General features: G+C 42.3%; 1 protein-coding gene across 1 annotated transcript in view; it reads left to right on the top strand.

Annotated features, from left to right (window-relative positions):
- The window catches only part of jmjd1cb (jumonji domain containing 1Cb), a 101065-nt gene that overhangs the window by 42769 nt on the left and 32145 nt on the right, over positions 1–26151 (top strand). The window contains 1 exon segment of the mRNA XM_054600926.1: positions 23159–23272. Within this exon segment, the coding sequence (XP_054456901.1) occupies positions 23159–23272 (114 nt within the window).

Below are 26151 nucleotides of genomic sequence, written 5' to 3'. Positions count from 1 at the left end.
TAGTCTGAAAGAGCGAGTTAAAGAGAGAGGAATATGTGAAAATGAGCTAGAGGGCAGCCATCAAGAGAACGAAGCATGTGGAGGAGAGAAATTAAACTTTATTTGCTATTTGTTAAAATGCGGTTACGCATTAAAGCTGAGCAGATCCTCTATAACACTGTATATACAAAGAATAACAAGTGGCTGTGTTTCATGCGTGTCTAAATAGTGCCTTGAGCAACGCTGTCTGTGATTGGTCTAATTCTAATGTTCACTGTTCTTCAGATGTGGTGGAGGCCCAACGAGGAATGCGTAGAGGGAACTTTTAGTTCCTGTTTTAGTTCCTTGGGGCCCTCAGTGCTTTTAGTTTCTTTCTGTTACTTTGAATTGAGGGTGCTGTAACCGCCGTATGAGAGTGGTGCAGAGAGGCGGCATTGAGTTACAGTGGGGCACCCTTATGTGCAATCAAAGCACGCCCAGCCTGAATATCAAATTTAGCACCTCTAACGAGTAACACAGTTTATTTAGAGAGGTGCTGCACAACACAGTTTAACTGTTAGTTTCCCTTGAGTTAAACCCACTCCCCAACACACCATCTAAAGCCAAGCTTAGCCAGCTAAAGTAGAACAGAGGCTTTGCATTTGATGCCTGTTTCCAGACAGCCTGGTTAGTATATCTAGCTAGTAGTCGACTGCACACAGAGAGTCATTAATAAAAAGGATCCTGAACGCAGGATAACCTACATTTTCCTTTCCAGAAAATGCAGCTTAAACAAAGCTTAACATTGTGATGTTTTATCGAAAACATTTTACTCCACGTCTCATTTAAAATCTCGCCCAAAATAAACCTTTTGCTTTAACCAGATTCTGTAAAAAAAATCAAAAAAAATCTGAGCTCTTCAGCACAACTAGGAAGCCTGATTGACACGCTGAGACCAACAGACAAGTGACAAAAACTCAGTGGAACTTGGACTGAGCTACAGGCTGCTGAGCACAGAGCAGAGAGGAGATGACAGGCTGTAAGTAGAGGTTGTAATCAATGTTGGAGCTTGAGGTTCAGACAGTTAACATGTCACTGTCTGATAGTGGTTTTGATAGGGTGTGTGTGTGTGGTGTGTGTGTGTGTGTGTGTGTGTGTGTGTGTGTGTGTGTGTGTGTGTGTGTGTGTGTGTGTGTGTGTGTGTGTGTGTGTGTGTGTGTGTGTGTGTGTGTGTGTGTGTGTGTGTGTGTGTAAGTTTGTCTTTATCAGTAAACAAATCGGATATACTGATATACTGAGTCTCTGCATCACACAAAAACACACACACACACATGCTTTGTTGTGGTGCCGTGGTTCCTGTGGTGTTTTTGTTGTCATCTTTCCTCACGCACACACTGCATCAAACCATACACATCACACACAACGCTGTGTAGACAGAGTCACGCTGAAGCGGTGCGGAGGACGTGTGTGTGCGTATGTATGTGTGTGTCAGTGGCAGTAAACTACTACTTGTAGTCTGTCGGAGCCAAACGTTTCTTTGTGTTTGTCCCCGACGGGATCTAGTTCAGCAACGTTTGACATTGACGGCATTCAGTTTTGGACTGTGTGTGTGTTTTCTCTGTGTGTGGAAATGTGATTCACTGTTTTGATTATGTAATAGCAGATATGCAATAGCTGGCACACGCATGGGAGATAAGAGTTCAAAGACACACACACACACACACACACACACACACACACACACACACACACACACACACACACACACACACACGCGCACACACACACACTCATTGTTTTTTCCTGGTTGTTTTTCTCTCTGTCTGGCTCCTCTTCCTGTTTTTTTACACTCATTTTTTCATATCAATATCCCTCCGTTGCTATTGTCATAGCAACAACATCAACATTTACTACAGACACACACACAAACACACAAACACATACAAGCGGGAAGTAAAGCTTAAGAATCATTGATTTCTGCAAAGAAAGTGTTCAATGATGCGTTTAATTTTAATGAATAACAATGAAATGAGATTAAATGAAATCCAAGTTGAGCAGAACATTGAGAACATACGATGTCCTCTCTGGTTGAATTTTGGCATTTCGTTCATAGACGATCAAAGTGATGGTCAAGGATTGTTTTTTCTCGCGCCGTTATTACGGCAATTTTACCCAACCTACTACCAGAACTAAGATGTTGTGAAAACAATCTCCAGAATCATTTACAGATGTTTCCACTGGAGCAGCTTGTCGGCCCGCTGAGCCCCGTTAATCAGCACGAGTGACGAGTGAATTTTAAATCGTCGATTACATGTCGTCTCTTTTTCCATGATCCGACGTTCTGAATCTGCGTTCTGCCTGCTCACCAAAAACATAGTTAAGTTTATGGATATGATTTGGATTGTGACATTAAAGATGAGATGAAATGGAAACATTCCCCCAGAACCCTGATCAAAGCGGCACCTCGAATCAAAAGACGGCACAAACCAAACTAGTTACTACTCTCGCTGTGAAACACTAAAGCTTGTTGCTTCATGGAACTGTGTTTACTGCAAAAAGCTGTTATTAAAAATGACGGCACGGTTTCATAAAGAACCAATATAATTTGCTATCCCAATTTGTCCCACTGCAATTCTTAAATCCCAGGTGGCGTCAAATGACCAATTTAAATGAACTACAAATCATATTCTACAGACTTAAGAGAACATCTTTGTTTGGTCCACATCCCAAATATAATCCTTGTTAATGTTTTTCCATGAAAATGAGAATGATGATATAAAAATTGAAGTTAGATATTTATTTAAAATCAGTCAGCCCTGTTGAATATTTTTACTCCCATCATTTCCATCAGAAACAAGCTCCCACTGAAAGCTTGTTTTCTTGCTCCTTGATAACTACAACGATTTTCATTATAGTTATCAAGGCTACAGAGTTTATTTTCACTGCAATATAAAAGTCCTGCATCTCTATGGAAACAGCACAACCATGGCTAGAAGGAGAGAAAATCACGTCTGTTGTTGAGCTATTCCCATTTTTACAACCTCTACTTACAGCCCTCCTCTCCTCCTCTGTGCTCTGCTCAGCAGCCTGCAGTTTAGTCAAACTTTCACAGAACTTTCGTCACATGACTGGAGTTCTCAGCCAATCAATCCTGGCTTCCTAGTTGAACTGAGGGGCTCAGAATTTATTGTTTTTACAGGATCTGTTTAGAGTAAAAAGTTTCTTTGGGGGGGATTTTTGGGGGGATTTTTTTTGTGTGAAATATCCCAATTTTAAGCACCGCTTCATTATAACAGATTATAACCGTTTTTACAGCTTCTGGCTGTGATAAACGGTGTAGTTTTGGCAATTGTATTAAGAAAACATGCTTTTCCATGTTTTTGGGGGTTCAGAAGGGTTAATGAAACTCTGAGCCAAGTGTTCAGAAACTGTGACTCAATATACATGCTCAGGCTTTGAACTCGTCTGCAGGAGCCCTGACATTAATTATCATTGACACATTCACCTAGAAACGGACCCCTCCACAGTCAGCCAGTCACAGATTAGTCCTCACACAGACAGAGCCAGCAGATTGCTTGTCATTTATCACGAAGTTGCATAACTAAATCCCGGTGACCTCCACGGAAAACACAACACACACACACACACACACACACACACACACACACACACACACACACACACACACACACACACACACACACACACACACACACACACACACACACACACACAGTGTCTCCCTGTTTCCTCATGGTTTGTCATTGTTGGCCTCCGTCTCTTTTATCTCATTCCGTGTCTCTTAGTTGTTGTTTTTTAACTCGGCTTTAACAGCTTCCACATATTTGTCTTCTGATTGACAGATCTTGTGTGTTCATGTGCAGGTAAATCTGTGTTCGTGTGAGCCTGTTCCAGGGTGCTCTGATACGACTCATAATGGAACTAGAGATGCACCGTATTTATTGATATTATTATGATAATCTCTCTAATCCAAAGTATTAAACCCAAAAGGGATCCATTTTCCAAAATGAGAGTGGTAGCTACTATTTGGTGTTTGGACCGTTAATCTTTAATTGAAAGTAATCCCTTGTGTATCCACCAATCAATCAGTTGTTATAGCTCCACGAGGAGGTCGAAGGGTCTCCTCCTCAAAGCAGGTTAGCCGAGAAGAACAAAGATGCAGTTTACCAGCACTGGAATGAGTGGACTGATGGAGGAATGAAAGAAGTATGGGATGTAGCAGAGAGTTGCCTCTGTTGTCGGAGCGATTGTCGCTTCTGTGGTGCTAACGGCGGCAGTATTAATAGAACACGTGATGCTGGACGCAGAGCTGCAGCAGTAGGAGCTGTAGGATGCAGAAACCATTCATTTCTAACGTTCAAATGTCTGCAGTGTCCAAGTACACCAACACTTTGGGTTTTAAACCTAATAATAATAATATAATTTATAATATGCTAATGTAATTTTTTTCTCTACATCCATAATTATTCTTGTGGTGATGATAAAGTCATGACTTCACATCAGCATTACTGATGCATGCCTGCTTACACTTCCAGTGAAGACAGTCGCGAAGATAATTGAATGGTGGGCAGGTTTTACAGAATGCAGACACTCTCTTCATATTATCCTCAAAGATATTTCATTTTTCATCTTCGCCGTGGTTTGCACGTGTTCTTTCCAGGACAGACGGCTACATGAGAAGGACACATTGTTACATAATGTGTGTGCTGTTGGGCTGTAGGACATTTCCCATTCAGTCCCCTTCACATCAGTCATTTGACTGGCCTTAGACTCACCATGAGACCAGCCAATGAGCTTCTCTCTTCTCTCATCAGCAAACAAACAACAAATTTAGCATCCATTTCTTGTTTTAAACGGTAGCCCTTTAGGAATAATATTCTTAAAAGCTTCGTACTCCTTGAAAGCAAAAGAGGCGTCTGAAAGGTGTGTAGACTTTGACGGATCGGTCTGGCGTGTTTCACTCGAGTAGAGCCGCCTCCCGTACAGACACGGTGTGAGACACGCTGTAATCCCACAGGAGCTGGATAATCCACATGTTTCATGGACTCTCCATCCAGAAAACAGGTTTGACCTGGCATCGATAGAGTATACAATGCATTATGGATCCATGTTGATCTTGACCTCCACACTACTACATTGTAGTTTTAAAACACATAACTTTTGCTACGTCTACTACTTTTAGAACTTCTAAAACGTTTGAAACGGGAAAACTTTTTTCATAATACTTTTTTCTGTAACCAAGCAACAAACTGCAGAGTAGACAATCTGCTTCCTGTTTACACCAGCACGCACATCCCAATTGCACGTGAACGGTCATGTGATTTGCCTTTTCAGGTGTGTTATTTCGGACAGAGATTATTTTTAAAACGGAAACGAGTGTACGAATATAGCCTGACATACTCTAACGGATGACTAGTGTGTGCGTGCGTGCGTGCGTGCGTGCGTGCGTGCGTGCGTGCGTGCGTGTGTGCGGGCGGGCGTAATGTCAGGCTGTAGTGTCATTTACCTCTCCTGTAGGATAACCATGGCTATGTTAGACCGCCCTTTTTCATCAGACACACACACACTCTCGTATGTTTGTGACCTTTTCCCTTTCACACTAGTCATCCGTTAGACTCTAACGGTTAGAGTATGTCAGTACAGCCGTGTGTGTGTGTGTGTGTGTGTGTGCAGCTGTGCTGATGCAGGCATCTTTACATAGAGCGAGAGCGGTGGCAGTCGATGAGAAGTCTTGTGTAGATTAAAGTTTGAGTTGGGGAGGTTTCACGAGAACCAACACGTCAGTATCAAGTCAATGCCCAAATTCTGAAAACATGATGTGGTTGATTTTCTACAGCATCAAATCGATAATGGAGAAGTAATAATGACCTGTTTCACTTCCTAACACTAACTTTAAGTGTTTATTGTGGGTTTTTACTGTGGTGTCATATTGGTATTGAGAATCGTAATATTTCACTGACACTGGTATCAAATACTACATTTCTGGTATTGTGATATCCTTAGTCCTAGTAAGGGCTTTTGTTTGCGTGCGTGCGTGCGTGCGTGCGTGCGTGTGTGTGTGTGTGAGAGATAGACAGACAGATGATCCTGACTGTGTAAAGTAGTGATGTTACGGACCAAAATCGATCCGTGATCTGTATAGCCGATACGGCTCATCAGCGATCGGTATCAGTGGCATCGTTGTGATGCCCTTTAACTTTTTTCTGACGTGTTATCCACCAGAATGACAAAATAATGACAAGATACGTTGATAATGAAAATAATGCCTTGTCCAGAAGTAATATTTAGTTTGCTGGCCTGGCTGCTTTTGATTTGCTGCCAACGATATTCAGTGATTTCAGTAAGGTGAGCCAATTCGGTCACAATGAATAGAAATTAAATGCAAAAGCCTGGTTTGTTGTGGGAACCTTGTAATGGCCGAAAACTTTTTGAGCAGCTGGCTTGAAAACACAGCACAGACCAAAGTTTGAGTTGAATGAAATCCAGTACAAAAAGAACAAAATCCTTCAATCAACTTGTTTGTTTTTTAATCACCATCCGCGATATGAAACTTTATCGTTCCGTTGACGATTCAGGATCATATCAAATTCTGCTTCTACGATTGCAGATATCCATATTGAATAGAAGTTGTGTGTGTGGTCCAAATGAGTTAATGAGCTAATCACCGCCGCTCTGCACAGCGATCATACAGTTATTGTTGATAACACCGACCTCTGACCCGCGGTGGCAGGGAAGCTTCCCGCTCCCGCCCTCCAGCTCCCAGCTAGCTGCTCCGGGTTGCAGCGGCTGACATAGTGGGCCAATCACAAGTCCTGTTAAGTAGAAGAACGTTTACAGTGATTGGCTGCCAGCAAAACCAAACAAATACTTCTCTTCAATCCATCCTTCTGGTGCCCAGATCTAGAGATCATTTGACTGTTATTTGGGTCGACACCCACTCACAGTCAGCCCTTCAATACAGACACAAATGCACAGAAACATGAACACACACACGCATGCTGAAACACCTGGACACCACACACACACACACACACACACACACACACACACACACACACACACACACACACACACACACACACACACACAGGTCTGACTGTCACCCCTCTGCTTTTCTCTCGTATTGTTTTTGTTCACAGGAGAGGAAGCACTCACGCCTGCCCATTCACTTGTGTGTGTGTGTGTGTGTGTGTGTGGGTGGGTGGGTGGGTGGGAAACGACTCCTCTGCGGGTTTCCTGTCTGCCAGGGGACTGATAAGGTGTTTGGTTAGGCAGGATTTGCTGCTGCCTCTTTTTACCGTCTTCATTCTCCTCTCTCACAAGCTCACGCGGCAGTGATGTAAACACTCTAATGTGGAAATACTTGATTGTGAAACTGATGTTGAATTTGGGGTTCCTCTGAAAGGTTCCTGTGTTTCAGTTTCAGTCTGCTGTCTAGCAGAATGTCTATTTATTCGTCCTCCCAATGATGGATGGTATGTAGAATTATCTGTTAGCTCTGGATTGAGTATCGTTCGGGTCTCATCCCTTGCTCGTTGTTGGAATATTATTGATGAAAGAAAAGAAGTTGAGAGGAAAAAAAACTACCATTATTTACAGAAGATTGCGATGAAAAACAGAGATGTACTGCAGTGTGTGGACTGAGGGTTTTTATGTAGTCTAAACAATAGAGTGATGCATCTCCCAACTAGCAGATCATGTTTAGTTAACGATTTAGTCTTGGCCACTTTATGGTTTGGAAAAATGAAATGAAGTTAAAAAGATTAAGGTGTATCTGCAATATACAAATACATGGTCTAAAAAAACCGACTCTTTCCTAAAACACTGCTGGATCTGTGGTGCTGGTCGTGTTCAGCAGGTTTTTACAGCCTTTTCTATGAAAATGCTATCGTCATATTGTTTTCACGTTGTCATAAGCCAGGATTCCATCCAAATGTATCGCAAACTTTAACCAGATTTTGTACAAATCAGGAAAATGTGAATCGATGCTTGTTTTCGTCCACTATGCGACTATTAGGATTTGGTTCATGCAGATAGACAGTAGGTGGAAAACCCTGTACCACTGCAGAAGAAGGAGACGGCGCAACAAGGTAATTAAAAGAGCGTCAGTCGAACCTCAATCGGCAAAGAAGCAGTGTAGAAAGAGGACCAGAAGTCCCATGCTTCCACATTATTCATTGGCTCAATTTCTTTCCATTGCACTTGAAAGCACCTTTCTTTTTACCGATACCCCATCTTTTCCCCCTCAGCCGAGCGTAAAAAGACGTTTCCTCTCAGGTTTCTTTTATGTGCAAATAAAAAAGTGCATAAAAACAGGACGATTGAAGCGCACTTATGGGATGTTATATTAAATGCGTGATAAAAAGAATCATTCTAGAAGCTTGAAGGAGTTGCTGGTTCAAGCAGGTTTGGAGCTGGTCAGCAGCATTATTACTCCTTCTACTTCAGATTCAAACAGATGACAGGGAAGGGGACCGTACACATCATTGTGATCTTGATCTTTTTAACAGACAAACCCTCCAAACCTGTGACATTCCAGACAGCCAGATTACTCCTGTACGTCTTTAGGAGCACAGATTTGTCGGAGGCCTCTCTGGTCCTCCGTTGGTCTGGTTGAGTGTTGATGCGGCTCTGTTTCATCATGAATAGGTTTGGCTCCGCGGGGTCTCAAGTTACCAGAATGATCAGAGACGATTCTGTCTCGCCGCTCTGTCTTCCTCCTCAGTCTGTCCGTGACATGTGGTCTGTGATGACACATCTTCCTCCCACACACTCGCACCATTACACCTTCCATGTGAGGACAGCTGCCGACACACAGGATGTGATGTAACGTTCTGATGTAACGTAGTAGTAAATAGGACCGACTGATGATTGTGGTATTCATAATTAATTACTGTAGTTTAGTGTTGAATGCAGAAAGGCATCCATACCTGCACATTTCACTGTGGTAAAATGAATGTGATCGGAAGTACAAAAAAACATTGTCCTCATTCCTGGTTTGAACTGGGACTGATGGATGACAGGCCAAACGACTTGGTTGTTAATTGGATAGAGTTATTTTAACATCTTTACTTCACACACGCACTCCAATCCACCAACCGTGACATTTTTTTTTCAATAGAAATTATTGTTTTTTTGTTCTAGTTTCCTGATTTCTGCCATTGTGTGATTTGATAGTAGATGAGTTGACTTACTCGTTGTTCTGTGGCTGCTATCCTTTGTTGGCTGTGACCGTGGACTGTATATAGAGAGTGGACGTAGTCATGGTGACGTCACCCATTGGTTTGTGGACTGCCGTTATGAAGGCTCGAGTCTGATTTCGCTGTTGCCATCTTAGATGAAGGCCAAAGCTATGTTCTTGTTTTTTACCAGCCAATAGACGGAATTTACCATATTTGGAATGCGGAGGAGTGACATAGAGACGCTGTATACGTCTCTGGTAGCGACACAAATATGAATATTATATTCCATTTATGCTAATAGAGCCCCCCAAATGCCAAATTTTATGAAGAATTTATAAAGAAATCGTTATTGGGTTTAAACCAGTTTTTCAGTGATCGGTCAGGATAAACGCCTATCAAATGGATTTGCAGCACATTGATGTAAAACTCGATGTCCAATATGGCGTGGAGCTCTGGCTGGAGCAGAGTGAGGGGTTCCTGCGGGACGGTTTGATTACTGCAGTAGCTGACTTTATTCCAACAGTTCCATGCTGATTTGGTCATACAAAGCTTTTCTTCATCTTTTAAATCTAGAAAAAAAAAAAAAAAAAAAACCCAGCTTGTTTCACCTTGGCTTCAGCTGGATGCTTTGCATATCTCTGATTGTTTTCCATCCGTGTGTGCCAATGCTCATAAAAAAAAGGAAACAGAATATGATGTCTCAGCATTTTCCACAAAGTTTGCACAGTTTGAACATAGCAAATGGCAATCGTTTTTAAACTTATTTAAAACCAACTCTTGAATCAATGTTTTCCTATCTCCATTGCTTCACATGTGTGTGCTGTGGTCCAGGGAGGCATGTTGGTAGCTCTTTGCTAATATAGCTTGTTCACACACACACACACACACACACACACACACACACACACACACACACACACACACACACACACACACACACACACACACACACACATACACACTAGTGTTTATCTAGTTATTTGCCTGCTTAGGAAGGGCGTCTTCAGGCTTCCCCGCACTTACCCCTCGTTGCGTTACGCAGGGACCTCTCTCACTGACATCACTCCATAACCGGAGGCAGCATTACACAACAGCAAAGGAAATTATGAAGCACAGCTGTAACATGACTTCTTGGCACACGCGTGTAAGATCAGCCAATAGAAACACACTGGAGACCCTAACCTCTTTCTGTTGAAGTATTTGTTCAATCGTCGGCCGGCACGTTCCTCATCTGACACCGCTGAGGACTCCATCAGCGATGGGAGAGAGAGATGGTTCTCGTGAGTCGAAGCCCCCCAGATCTTCACACCTGTATATCTGTTCCCCCAGCCCCCCTGTGTTTGTGTGAGCCGTTGCATCTGTCATAAAGATATTACATCATCTCTCTCTTCTCTCGCTCACTCCTCTCCCCCTCTCTCTCTCCTCTCTCTCTCTCTCTCTCTCTCTCTCTCTCTCTCTCTCTCAAGCAGCGTTGAGCACTGTGTGAACTCATTAAAGACATTCACTGTAAACTCCCATCAAAGATAGAGTGTATTCCAATGACTAGACGACACCGGAGGGCAGAGGGAGAGGGTGTGAGAATGAGAGAGGATAGAGGAGATCTCGCTTCAGCCATACTGCATCATAGCATTGTGGGAGACGGAGGACAGGATGTAGGATTTAATAAACCCATTCAACGCTTGATGCAAATTTCCAATTGAATTTATCCCGTTTGACATTCTGCAGTAAATGCACCAATGTAGGCAATAAATGGATTTTCCTAAGCTTCATCATGGGAAGGGACTCGGCCAAACAGTGAGGGTATTTCAGAGGAAACGCACCAAGCCACAGTAAGAGCGCCCATACCTAGAAGCAAATGTTGCATAGTGGGCAAATGGTCTAATTACAACTTCCTTGTATGTCATGTGATGCCATTAGCCCTAAAGAGTCTTTTTCCTTTAGGTCTGGACTGAAGAGTAGGAGGCGGGGTTAAAGGAACCTCTGGTGCTCTCGCTGTAAGTGCTCTTTTATGCCTCATAAAATAAAAACTAACCCGGCGCCGCCTCTGACGTCGTATCCGGTTCTCTTTTTGCATCCACGGTTCTCATGGCCCAATAAATACTTCAACATTAATACGCCTCTGTGGTAAAAGACTTTTCGTCCACACCATTTTGCATATACCAGTTGGAAACCATTAATGTGTCTCATAGTAACCACTCTGAGGAATATTGTTTTTACAGAAACTTTGAATTTGTTTTACTGGATTAATTAAAAAAAAACAGCCATTTGGTTATTTCATCTTGACCAATTTACTTTACAGAAAATTCACTACACTATAGTCGCATCTAGGCTTTTCCAATAAAATATTCCATATACTAGGATTCCACTAGGGATGTCACTATTACAGAAATGTAGTAGTCCTAGTCATTACCAGTAGAATTCCCTGATTCTCGATACCAAATTGACAATCTTGGAAAACAAGAAAAAATATAAATCCCAGGTAGTTCAAACATACACTCCTGTATTAGCAATTTTATACAGTTTTTTGTCAGAAAGTCAAACAGATATATCCATGCATATGTGTATTGCCCACTGGAAACCCAGTAGGTTAGAATGGTGGCGCTTTAAATGGAGAGAGACTGCTGAACTAACCACGAGATATTGTGTCCGTCTGCCACCTCTGTAGCAAATGGTGCAGAGCCAGTAATTCAACTGATGGGACACTCTTGTAGCTGACGCACACACACACACACACACACACACACACACACACACACACACACACACACACACACACACACACACACACACACACACACACACACACACACTTTCATGCTGCGATCTGGCTGAGCGCCCTTGCGCTGCTACACAGCAACATTATCTGGCAGAGATCTACTCTGTCCTAATTTCAGAGCAAGAGAGATGCAGACGGGCAGAGAGAAGCTGTAATTTCACAGATCTTGTTTATGTTCAGTGTGTGTGCTGTACTTTATAGAAATGCACTTCTGTGGAGGTTTTATCGGTAGCCGCTGCCAGCAGAGCGGATTTGATGGAAGTATCCCTGGCTGAAGAGATGCTATAAATATCTCCCCAAAACAAACGCCGGCCCCGATGATTTGTGATTCATAAGCTCGTCTCATTTGTCTCTGTTAGAAAGGAAGTAGGCGATACCAATAGCAGGAACATTTCCCGATACTCAATGCCCAATTTAAAAATCCTATATTACTGTTTTTATACTGGGTTTTTTTAGGACGTTTAACGGGCCATAATTCCCTCTTAAATTGATTTTATATTGCTTTGAAAATATCTCTATTCTCACCAAAAGCTGCTTTTTACAAGGTTAGGAATTCAAACACCCATCAAGAAATCGTTAAAATTGACCTATGCACCCAAATAATTTAGCTAGGTGTTTTGGTTACGGCTGCTAACCTCAACGTTTATTAGCTCTTCTAACAATTTCAACAGGGATTAGTTGTTCGCAGTGTAGCGTTGAAGAGTGTTGAACCACAGCTGTGTAGTACTAGTGTGTGCACATGTGCAGTAGATAAGGCAGGATCAAAGACTATATATAAGAAGTGGACATTGTCATCATAACGCTTTCCACTGGACTGATGTTTGAAAGCCTTGAGTTTGGCGTTTTGGCAGTTGCCATCTTGGCTTTTTGCAACCAGTGAACTGGAAGCAACCTGTCATGAGGTAGCCCCGCCCTAAAGCATACTCAGCTTTAAGGTCTATTTGACTCTAAATGGACCATAATTTACTAAATGAACATCATGCTGTATTGAAGAAGACTTGAAACTAGTGATTGAGACCATAAACTCATGTTTACAATGTTTACTGAGGGAATAAATCAAGTGAGAAGTAGAGTCATTTTCTCATAGACTTCTATTCAATCAGAGGAGTCGCCCCCTGATGGACAGTGAAGCAAGTTTTAAGACACTTCCTCATTGGCTTCACTTTTCAGCCTCAAGGTTGCCGCCTGAGCAGGATGTACGAATCGGGTAGTGAGTGAGTTTAGTTCCTGTGTGGCGTAAACAAGCTGATAAACAATGTAATATCGGTGCATAAACTAGGGTACTTGCTGATACCCGCTCATGTTTTTAAGCAGTATCTGCAAAGCATTTCTCATACTGGTATTGGAATGGGAACAACTCTACCTATGGTAGCTACGGAGAATAAAAATGAGTGTAATATCTTTGTTTGACTTCTCAGACAGCTCTAGTCTTGCTACGTTACCTAGCAACAATGGCCCACTTTGTAGAATGATATACAGCGCACACACGCTCACATATCAGCAGGCATCTTGTTATCTGGTCACTGTGCCGGCTCTGTTTCTGTTGACAAGAGAACAGAGGAGTGTGTGTGTGTGTGTGTGTGTGTGTGTGTGTGTGTGTGTGTGTGTGTGTGTGTGTGTGTGTGTGTGTGTGTGTGTGTGTGTGTGTGTGTGTGTGTGTGTGTGTGTGTGTGTGTGTGTGTGTGTGTGTGTGTGTGTGTGTGTGTGTGTGTGTCAGCTACAAGAGTGTCCCATCAGTTGAATTACTGGCTCTGCACCAAACCAACAGTTTTTTAAACGTCACCATAGACATGCACTTATCTCACAATACTCACAGCCTCTTTAGTATTTAGTTTACTGCCATTAAAGCCACAGTGGAGGGGCAAGGGAAGCACTGATTTCAGACTACAGACGCTGTAGAGCTGATTAATCTGTCCCCTGTAGATGTGTGTGTGTGTGTGTGTGTGTGTGTGTGTGTGTGTGTGTGTGTGTGTGTGTGTGTGTGTGTGTGTGTGTGTGTGTGTGTGTGTGTGTGTGTGTGCGCCATCACATGCTGCTCTCTCCTTCTGACAACTGTAACTCTAAACCGTCTTCACCATTGTAATGTATCCGTAGCACATAGCACAGTGGAGTACGTCTCGTGAGCCACAGACCCACTCGAACTGGTACAGGGGCTTGTTAGCCGGCCTGAGAGTAAACTAGTTTGGGATGTAGTTTTTGGTGGAAATTAGGTCAAATAAAAATCCCCTCCCTCCCTCCCTTCTCTCCCCCCTTGAGCAGATGGGGCCGGTCTAGTGTAATCTCCTGCCTCCTGTGGATCTGTGTGTGCATGTGTAATTATAGCTTACCTTTATGGCAGTGAGGGCTGTAGAAAGAAAAGCCACTAGACTCCCTGCACAGGAGCAGTTCAGGCCTCTCAATCCGACAACACAGGAGGTGTGTCTCTGTCCTCCTTCCACAGTGATTTCAGTTCACACGTCCTCTATGGCCTCCATGTTTAGACGCCGGTGTGGAAAATAGGATTGGAAACATGGAGGCTAACGGTTGTTTTACTAACAAACCTCCTACGTGTGTTGTTTCCAGTTTGTACCATGTACTATTGTTTGTGACGGACTGTGTGTGAATGTTGCTTTAATCAGAGTAACAGATGGACTACTACTGTGTGTGTGTGTGTGTGTGTGTGTGTGTGTGTGTGTGTGTGTGTGTGTGTGTGTGTGTGTGTGTGTGTGTGTGTGTGTGTGTGTGTGTGTGTGTGTGTGTGTGTGTACTGTTACAGTAGCAGAGTGTAAATCTGCTGAGCGTTGACCAGATTAATCAGAGCTGGTTTGTTGTCAGCTGATGAGTTCAAAGGTGTGTGTGTGTGTGTGTGTGTGTGTGTGTGTGTGTGTGTGTGTGTGTGTGGGTGCGGGTGTGGGTCAGGGTTCAGCTGTGGGGCAGTCTTAATACTGGTCTTACCCTTTTTCTATTTGTTCGTCAGGATTTGGTATTTGACCCTGTGTGTCACATTATTAATGTCAATGGGTCAGTGCTATTTTAGTCAAAGAAAAAATATCAAACTGACCAATCCGAACTCAACATCCCTCCAAAGGTTTGATTAGAGCTGCACCGGATCCCCAGAAATATGGCCTCTCGCCCCAGATGGGTTCTGAGATTTGTGTCGAGATTGAAAATAACCAATCAGTGTTTAAATTGACTCGAGGAGGTCTAGTAACGTTGGCAGCCAAGCCAACAGCTAACAGATGAAGGTTCTGTTCAGGTACATTATGATGCATTCAGGCTCTGTTCAGTGAGAATGAGTATTGGGCAAAGGTAAATTATAACTTCATCATGATGTGTTCACATGTAATCTCGTACAATATAGCGTTGGTGAGAAACTTGAATAAATCCTTTTTCTTTAAGATGTTTTCACAACAACATAAATAGATGAATTATGACCTGTTTATAGTACCTCTAAGCAGATTATAATGACAAGATTTGTTCTAATCCTTAAAAATACAATATTTTATTTCCTTATTATTTTAATTGTGTCTTTTTATGAAGATAAAAAACACCTTAAATTACTAAAACAAAGTGAAAGAATAACATTTAGAATTGTTTATGGTTTAAACTGACTTCTGAGCAGTTGAACAGATTTTTGGGACGGTGGTAAAATAAATAGTCTGTAGCTTGTAGACCAGAAGAATGACTTTAGATGTTTAGAGTCTAGATACTTCAAACTTTTCCTCTACTCCTATGTTGTGTTGATATTGAGATCTTAGTATATGTGTGGAAGGAACTGACTTTCAATAACGCTAAATTGAACAGAGCAGCGGGGGAGGAGTGGGAGTGAGACAGATTGCTCTAAAGAGAGCTGAGAGGCAGGAGTGAAATTCAAAGAGTGTGGTGAGTAAGAGAGAGCGAGGCTGCGACACATACACAAACACACACACACACACACACACACACACACAGAGAGAGAGGGAAAGGAAGTGTGCGTCGGCCGGCCCTGCCTCCGTCCCTCCCTCCCTCCCTCTCTTCTTTCCCCCCCTCCTTGCGTCAGCAGCAGTTAAAATGTCGGCCGTGTAGCTCGTCCTCTGCTCTGCTTTCTTTCCTTCTTGGCCATCTGTCTTTTCTTGCCACAAGAAGAAACCACATCGCTCTTGTTCTCTCTCTCTCTCTCTCTCTCTCTCTCTCTCTCTCTCTGCCTTATTTTTACCCTCGTCATCCTTCCTTTTCTTCCTCCCTGCCTCTCTCCCCTCGCCCGCTGGATCAAAGCTAGTTCTGTCAAGTGTTTTTCTTCAGAGCCATTGCTCCTTGACGTTGCTCGGAGACGGAGGAGAGAGGTAACGTTACAGATTTATATCCCCTGCAGTTGCACAAATCGCTGCCGTTTTCCATCGAAAAACCAGAGTTGAGTTCGATCTGTGCGACTAAAGTAGCAAACTGCCGGGGAGCTGAGGACATTTCCTAGAATAGGCTGTATGGTCTTCCTAATCTGCTCTGTCCTAGATGTCTACGTGTAGGTGTGTGTTACTGTGACTGTGTGTAGCCTGTAACAGTTTCTGATGTTTTTAGCGTTATACTCTAGCTACTTCCTCAATACATCATTACTAACATACCTGCTACGACTAATGTTGTCATCTAAACCAAGGCTCTGTCAAGCTCTACCTTGTAATAATCTGTAGTATGTTTGTAGAGCAGATGGCGCCGTTCGATTCCAGAATTTTGTGTTATTACTTGATTAACACAAATAATAATAATTAAGCCTTTATTAGTCCCACAATGGGGAAATTATTTCTCTGCATTTAACCCATCCCGGAGGAGCAGTGGGCTGCAATGAAGCGCCCGGGGAGCAACTTGGGGTTAGGTGTCTTGCTCAAGGACACCTCGGCATGTTGCCAGTAGAGGGGTTTGAACCACCAACCTTGTGGTTACGGGACAAGCGCTCTACCTCATGTGCCACAGCCGCCCCTATGAATAAATATGTTGTAGATTTAAGAAGAGAAAAAGTATGATAGTGCCAGAGGATTCCAGTTCATTGGTTTGTTTGTTTTTCCCACACACTCAGTAGTTTTAAGGCTCGCTATGTTCAGTGATTGACTTTTCCATTTCTCTCTGCAACCTCATTCTCCTCAAACTCTAGTCTGGAGTCATGAGCCTACGCTGCACTTCTGATTTTGTTGTGATATGGTTCTGTCAGAGTCGAACAGAAATTACCATATTTGGAATGTGGAGCAGTGACGTAGCGATGCTGTGTGAGGCTTTGGTAGCGGCGGCGGCGACCTGTCAATCACAGTAAGCCCGCCCTAAAGCATACTCTGCTTTAAGGTCTATTTGACTCTAAATTAACCATCATTTACTGAATGATCGGTTACCTACAGATAACACTTAGCTTTACCACACCTGGCGATTCAATCAAATAGCATCATCGCTCCACCATGTTGGGTCATTGATCCACTCGGACAGGGGACGAGCGGATACATTTTTGTTTAACAAAAAGTAAATGCATACAAACGTTTTAAATTCACAACCCTTGATGTCTCTCTCTGTGACCTTCGGGTTTCAATCCTGCAAAAAGGTGCTTGGCCTTTTGCAAACTACCCATATGTACCTGTCTGCTCTATGAAAGACACCTTCCAGCTGCATTATGGGAAGCATAGGATCCAGTGTTTTCAGAGCCAGACAGACTTAACGTTGGGATATCTCCACCTGTGCTGTTAACATTTTTTTTATCTGTCTCTTGCAAGTCTGTCACCTTAATCAAAGTGCCATAATAAATTACTAAAGTACCCAGTTAATCATTTTTAAAGAGCTTTTGAATGCACCTCAAGCTGTATCCATGACAAGATGAATAATTAAATTACAAGATTATTTTATCATCTTGACCAATATTCATCTAACAGTAGTTTGTTGAGACTGATTTGTATTTTATGTTGCTGTGTTTTTTTGGGCGCAACCTCCAGTTCTGAAAAGTGAAGCCAATGAAGAGGTGCTTTAAACTTGCATTCTTTCTAATGGCCGTCTATGAGAAAATGACTCTACTTCTCTCTTGATTTATTCCCTCAGTAAACATTGTAAACATGAGTTGATGGTCTCAATCTCCAGTTTCAAGTCTTCTTCAATACAGCATGATGTTCATTTTGTCAATTATGGTCAATATAGAGCAGGAACATAAAGCAGGGTATGCTTTAGGGCGGGGCTACACAGTGATTGGTAGGAAAGCTCCACCTTATATAGCATAGATATTTTGCTATGTGTCTTTAACTCCAAATTTATTTTAAAATTCCAAAAGGTGCAGCAGCACTCTTTTTTTCACAGTTTGAACAGACGTGTGTGTGTGCGTGTATATGTGTGTATGTGTGTGTATATGTGTGTGTGTGTGTGTGTGTGTGTGTGTGTGTGTGTGTGTGTGTGTGTGTGTGTATATATATATATATATATATATATATATATATGTATGTGTGTATATATATATATATATACATGTATATATGTATGTGTGTGTATATATATATATATATATATATATATATATATATATATATGTATATATATATATATATATATGTATGTATATATATATATGTATATGTATATATATATATATATATATATATATATATATATATATATATATATGTATATATATATATATATATATATATATATATATATATGTATATATATATATATATATATATGTATGTATATATATGTATGTATATATATATATATGTATGTATATGTATATATGTATGTATATATATATATATATATATGTATGTATATATATATGTATGTGTATATATATATATATATATATGTGTATATGCATATGTATATATATATATACACATACAGGGCATAGAAGAAGAACATAAGCAAAAGGAAAACAGACACATGAACTAACCCTTTGCATACATTGCTACAGCTGTGGGTTATAAATAATGTGTGTCTGTCTTATGGATTCCTCTTTCTCACTTTCAGATTGTAACCTCAGTTCCTCTTTGTTGATGCACTTTGTGTTTGACAGATGTCATGACTCTCTGGAACACCCATTCAATTATTCAAATCTTTATACACTTGCCATTTTGGAAAAGACAGGCTTCTTCTGTTGCCTGATTATCACCTGACTAATTCTGCTATTTGGTGTTGAACATGCTCTCACCTTTATTTTTAAGTAGTGTTGTACTTCTGGATGAAGGTCAAAATGAAAGTGTGTGGTGCTGTATGATATGGGTTGTACCTGTAGGGCTGCCAGCTGCAGTAGCTGTTGGTGATGTTGGGTGGTTCCCTGTAGAGGAGACCAACCTAAATGTGGCAGCGGCACAGAGGAAAGGCACTCAGCCACCTGTTTGATGGAGGGAAACAGTATTTCTATTCATCCTGCTGAGACGTGTCATTCATCCCTCAGCCCCCTAGAACCCTTTTTATTTAGATTCATGGGTGAAATCTTCACAGCTTGACCCTAAACTAAACCTCAGTCACACCAAAGTGGTGACTGTGATCACAGCCGCGTCCACGGTCCATCTGAATGGGTCCACTTGCATTTTCATTTCCTTATTGTTCAGTGTAAATACAAGCGTTTCCTGTATGAAAGAGGGGACAAATCATGTTTCTATTCTTCTCCATTGGACCTGAGCGTGTTGCTCTCTAGAATGAAAGTTTGTGTGTGTGATTTTATGGTACCACAAAACAATTTTTTTTGCAAAATATTGCTTTCATGCTTAGTGGATTAATGATTTGTTCATGGCCGGAAAATCTATATTCCACTCTTCTGGTAATTGATTCATCGTCATTAATTAAGCAGAATTGCCAAACGTTCTCTGGTTCCATCATTGTAAATTGAACTCTTTGTAAAGGTGCTCAGTGTGGAATTCATTGCCTCAATACGGCTCTCAACATGGAGATGGCCTAGGCTAGAAGCTAACGGTGCTAACAGTGCTAACATTGCAAACAAAGGCAACCATGAAGGCAGGGCCTGGCACTTGTGTAGAGAGAGAGGTGAGTTATTGTGTGTCAATAACTGATTTGATATAAAAACCAGCCCTCATGAAAGAGAAAATAGTTGATCACTACCTTTCTTTCTTGGTTTTTCTTTGGCAAACTGGATTATCTGATGCTGATGCCTCTGTCCTTCTGGCTACTCTTGTTTTAGCTGCCATGTTGTCACCACCATCTTTGATTTAATGCGACGTGTGTGAAGTATTGCTGTGTGAGGCTCCTGTGGTGTCTGATGAAAATGATCGTTGTGATGGTGTCATTTTACAAAACGTGATGCTTCCATTCACTTGATGGGTATCGAATGAAGTAGAAAAAAATCATACCAAATGTGGTACTCTATTCCCCTCGCTATCACTTTAAGTGTCCTCTCATTGTTACACGTATCCTCATTTTTTAAAGCATAACCAGCCTGGTCAACTAGAGGCCGACTGATTAATCGGCATCTTTATGGAGGGAACAAGGCCCTGTCACATGTGATTAACTCCCTATGCTCCTGACTCCCCAGCTGATTTTACGGCATCTGAAGAGTTATATCTGACCCGTTTCCCCCCACACAAGTTACCTCACCATTATGTAACTCTCAATCGGTATCGACCGTTTGATCTGCTGTTCCTGGTCCAAACTATCGTTAAAGTATCGGCCTTTAAAGATCGGTCGCCCTCCACTATGAACCACCCGCTGAAATCTAGATCCACGTGGGTGTTCTACCTGCACCAAGTACTCATGTAACTGTCCTGATAATGTAACTAAAAACTGAACATCCTGGGCCCCTGGGTGAGCATCCAGTCCACCTGGATAGTAGATTACATGTCAGATGACACCAAGCAGCAGAGAAAGGCTTCCCATCTCCAGTCTCTCTCCTGAGAACCCCTCCAGTGTGGTGTTGTTTATGAAATGTTCATCCAGGCTGTTTAACATACAAAACTCTCTGACTCTCTCTGCCTGTTTCTCTCTCTGACCTTCATCAGATAATGGCCCCCCTGGAAGCTTTAGTATGTGTGTGCGCACCTCTCTAGGTCACTTAGCGATGCATGAGCTCCATCATCGGCTCTTCATCTCCTTTACATTCTGCTGCATGTTTTCCGATCAATGATTGAACACACACTCTGCCGGACAGTAGAGGATATGTTGCGTTCACTGCCCTCAGAAAGGCGTTCTCTCGTGTGTGTCCTCTTAATACCTTATTCCTGCCTCATAGCTTGTGTGTGTGTGTGTGTGTGTGTGTGTAAATAAGGTCTTCATCATGTCTCTGGTTCTCTTTACAAAGACTTTAGTTTGTCTACTGGTTTTCAATGTGTGGGACGGGAACGTGTCTCATCCACTCTGCTGCCGCCCGTCTGGAAATCCGCAGTGACAGAATGTTTTTTCCCGGCACAGTGGCAGATGTGACCCAATTGCGGTCGAGCGGGATGTGTGTGTGTATGCGTCTGTGTGAAGTAATTTTAGAGGGGATGGAGGGACTGTCAGGTCCTTTCATTTGGAGAGAGAGAGAGAGAGAGGAATGAGAGCAGTGGGTTCCACAGATGGCAGCCGTGCTCTGTTTGAGTCGAGAAATTAAATGTCTTCCATCTCTCCTGACATGTTTCTATGAGCCCGGATGAACCCAGACAGGTTTAGCTTCACACGTCTGCCTATCATCAGCTTCACTGTTCAATTGACATTCATGTACCTGAATTAAAGTCCTGCTGTGCTATTATTTGTAGTCTGTCAAAGTCAGCAAAAAGCCATTTTTTGACTATGTTGGTCTTAATTCGGTTGATAAATGAATCCTAATTAAACAATATACTTTCAATATGATTTCTTTCCAAAGAAGGAAATTCAAAGACTAAGAACCAAAGCTATGACTGCTAGCAAAACGGGACACTGGCCAAGACTCCTCCTTCTGCCGGAGGAGGGACAAAAGTGACATTTTTACTTTTCAATAAATGCAAATCATTTTCCAAATAATGTGCAGTGGTGGGCCTGTATGCCAGAGTCATTCTGCCATTGGAGTCTGCTAATGTGATACGAATAGACGGACAGAAATAGAGCTACCCACACACATACACACTATCATGTTTTGCATGCAACTGTGCTCCTGCATACTGTATGGGGGGGGCACAGTGGTCATGTTTCTCATCTCTAATCTCCCATCTCTCTATCAGATGACCTTGTTGTGTAACTATAAATCACAGCAGCACCAGCCCCCCACACACACACACACACACACACACACACACACACACACACACACCTGTACCGTCGCGGCTCTCCTCTCCAGCCGTACTGATATCTGGGCCTGAAATAGAAAATTAGGAGCGATGTTGTCAAGACGACCTCTCCAACAGTTTGACGGCTCTACATTCACATCAGTACAGATGGACATGAAGAGGATATGTGGACATCTTGTATGCGCCGTAACAGCTGAGCTCAGCCGGCCGCAGGCTGACAGACATCGTGTGTGTGTGTGTGTGTGTGTGTGTGTGTGTGTGTGTGTGTGTGTGTGTGTGTGTGTGTGTGTGTGTGTGTGTGTGTGTGTGTGTGTGTGTGTGTGTGTGTGTGTGTGTGTGGAAGCAGCAGCAGCATCAAAGTGAAGCGTACTGCCTTTGAACTGTCAGCCTTCCTCTACTTATTAATGTATTCACGGCTCCGTCTCTTTCTCCCCTCTCCCTCTCTGCCTCGTTTCATCGTGTCCTCCCTCTTATCTCTTCTGTTGCTCTTCTACTGTCATTCATCTCTCTTCCTTCACTCCTCTGTTTCCTCTGCCTCAACGCTCCCACACTCGATTTACAGTAACGCAGAAACCAACAATTATTTTTCATCATGGATTAATCGTATCTCACAACGAAGCTGTTTTCTCGGTCAATTGATTCATTGTTTGGTCGAAGACATAGTAAACATATCCCTGTTTGTCAAAGTCCACAGTCTTTAAATGTCTTGTTTTGTGAGTCCAAAGCTCTCAGATACGGGAAATCCCTCTGTGTTTGGGAGGCTGAAAACGGCATATTCTGCCATTTTTGCATGAAAAAGTATTAAATGCTCAATCGATCATCACAATTGTTTTGGTAAATATTTTTCTAACAACTGATTTATCGATGAGTCGACTTATCGTTGCCGCTCCAGTTTATAGTGTTTTGTCATAGAGAACTCCAAAATACATTATACATGCATTGTTTGTTATTGTTATGGAATTGATGAGCTATAAAAAATGAGTTAACCCATTGTGTCACTGTTTCTGTGCTGTTGTTGACCATGCTGTTTGTGTTTTCTGTGTGTGCAGGCGTTTAAGCCAGTGGTGGGGAAGAGCCTGTTGTCATCGGTAACAGCAGTGGAATTCTTCTTAGACCGACAGCTGGACTTCCTGTCCGACCATTCAGCCTTCCAACCGTACCAGGTAAAGATCGCACCCACACTCCTGAATGCACCACATGGTCTTTGAGCCCTGCCAATTGATGATTCCTTCAGATTTTATATATATAAATTATGAATTTGAACTAAAAAGAGGCTTAACAACAGTATTTACATACTTAGGTACTTGCAGTACACACACAGTACACATGTATTTGCTTCCTTGTAGAGAGTTTGATGACAAAATGACCACCACTCTCATGTCAGCGTGGTAAATATGAATCTACTACCACGCGTGCACATGCTGCAGTGTTTCATCAGCGTTAGCCTCAGTTGTTGGCAAAAAAGAAAAACATATTTTGACACACAGAAATGTGTCCTAAATCTAAATATTTATGAGCTATACGCTAACCTTCACTTTAATAATGACAATAATAACAGTGTCTATACAGCACTTGTCATAGAGAAATAGATGTAGCTTAAAGTGGAGTAATAAAAAGGAGTAATATAGCTAATTAAATCAGGGACGTTGATTCGGAGTGAGCCGTCTGATAGCACTGCTTTCAATGTCAGAGCGGTTAACACTATGAAATCGAACCAAAGCAAAGCCTCCTGCTGTCACAAAGTGAATAAACGTTTTCTGTTGGCTTCAGAAAAGTCCTTTGGCAGACGCACACGTTGTAACTGGGTCTCATTTGCTAATGAAGAATTAGTCATTCACAATTAGTTTTTGGGCCGGACACTGCAGCCGCAGAGGGCCGTCGGCCCTAGAGAGCAGCCGGGGTCGGCCGCTGAGTTCCATATGGATCCCACACTGCAGGGGTTTAATGTGAATGTCTGTCCTCTCCAGTGATTACACACACGACCGCCCAAGACCGACTCATAAATTACACACACGTTAATACTGATGAATACATAAACACAGCATAGATACCGTCGCTCCACAATCGGCAGTAAGTCACAGGGATGTATGCTTCTGTTCTGGGGCTGTGTGTGAGATGAGAGTGTGATGTGATGTGTGTTGCATTGTGCTGGCTGGAACACCATGTTCCACTCTGTGTCAACCCAGACAGGAAGGCAGTGTTCTGCACTCTCCCCATCAGTCATCAGAGTTTGCTTGAGACGAGAGCAAATACCAAGAGAGACACACTCTATTTCTGTTTTTCCACTTTTGTTTGTGGCCAATCAGGAGTCAGGTCCACTGTTGCCGTGTCCTCTGGTGATTCATGCTTTGAGTGTCTGTGGTTGTCCATCCACCGTGGCCAAGTGCACCGGCTGTTTTCTTTCTATACTGACATTTGAGGTGTCCTCACTGCTCCTCCTGATGTTTTTTTAAGCACGGATGGGGATTTTATGGATTTGCTAGAATGTTCTTCTCTGGGTGCTTCACAATGTGAAGTCTTTTTTAAATGGGCAAAGCTATGCTGCATAATGATATGACTGACAGACTGTTTTGGAGACATGACCTCACAGATGAGTGTTTTTAGAGTAATCTGATTGTATCTAGACTTAAATAACACCAGAGTCGTTTATTATATCTGTTCATTATTGCAGCGTTGCCAGCAGAAGCTGTTGTTTATCGCCAAAATGATAATCACAATTGTTCTGATCAATATTTGAATCACAATTGCTCATCACTATTATTCATTGATTTCAGGGCTAAAATATGTTTGTTATTTTATTCATGAACAGAGTGCTGCTTTTATTTGTACATGTGCTACATGCTATTAACAAACTGTTGTCTTCTACAACTGTATTGAGTGCATTTTGGTTTTGCCTGTCTGCTCTCTGTTAAATTGATTAATATAATGTATGTTGTTTATATGATATTTTAATGGTTTAAAGCAGCGGTCCCCAACCTTTTTTGCTTCACGGATCGGTTTCATGTAAGACAATATTTTCACGGACCGGCCTTTTGAGGTGTGGCAGATGAACACGACGAAATAAAATGATACGACCGGCATGAAAACAATATAAAATGCATAAATATACAATTCGCCATACCGCTGAATCAGTGGGAGCCCTGAGCTTGTTTCTTTGCAACGAGACCGTCCCATCTGGGGGTAATGGGAGACAATGACACCCAAAGTGTGTTCCTTATGACCAGTCTACTCCGTAATTTTGTTTTGATTGCTGTCACTGAAGTGTGTGTCACACACTTACACACAGGCACAACTCCAGTTTGATAGTAGAAATGGGATCCTACGAAATGTTACTCCTTCCAGCCTTGACAAAGGCGGAGCAGACCAGACCCGCTCCTCCATCACTCCCAGCTGACCAATCACAGATCCCTTTCCTGCCACTAAGAAACTGTGTAGTTACATGTCTTGTAGCTATCATAGACTGAATACAAGAAGTAGAAGGAGTTGTCATGACCTCACCCACTTGTTTGTGGACTGCCGTTTTGGCCGCTGCCATCTTGGATTACGGCCGTCGCCATCTTGACTTTTATTGACAATCAGTGAGCAGAAGTGAAAGTATTTCGACTGTGGAGGAGTGACGTAGAGACTCCATAGACATCCCTGGTAGCGGTAGCAAGCTGTCAATCACAAGGTAGCCCCACCCTAAAGCATACTCTGCTTTATGGTCTATTTGACTCTAAATGGACTGTAAAATGAACATCATGCTGTAATGAAGAAGACTTGAATCTAGAGATTGAGACCATAAACTCATGTTTACAATACATCATAGACTTCTATACAATATGACTTAATTTTGCAACCGGAGGAGTCGCCCCCCCGATGGCCATTAGAAAGAATGCAGGTTTAAAACACTTCCTCATTGGCTTCAATCTGCTAAACTGGCGGTTGTTGCCTGGTAGCTATGCATGTAGCTCCTAAAAGCAGAGCTGTAAGTGAAGTCGCCTTTGTAGACACCGTGGAGATGTTCAACTCAGCACATGCTCAGTTGCCATGACACCTCTTG

The sequence above is a fragment of the Anoplopoma fimbria genome, chromosome 7, assembly GCF_027596085.1.
Source record: "Anoplopoma fimbria isolate UVic2021 breed Golden Eagle Sablefish chromosome 7, Afim_UVic_2022, whole genome shotgun sequence".
NCBI lineage: Eukaryota > Metazoa > Chordata > Actinopteri > Perciformes > Anoplopomatidae > Anoplopoma > Anoplopoma fimbria.
This window is presented reverse-complemented; position numbering and strand designations above follow the sequence as displayed.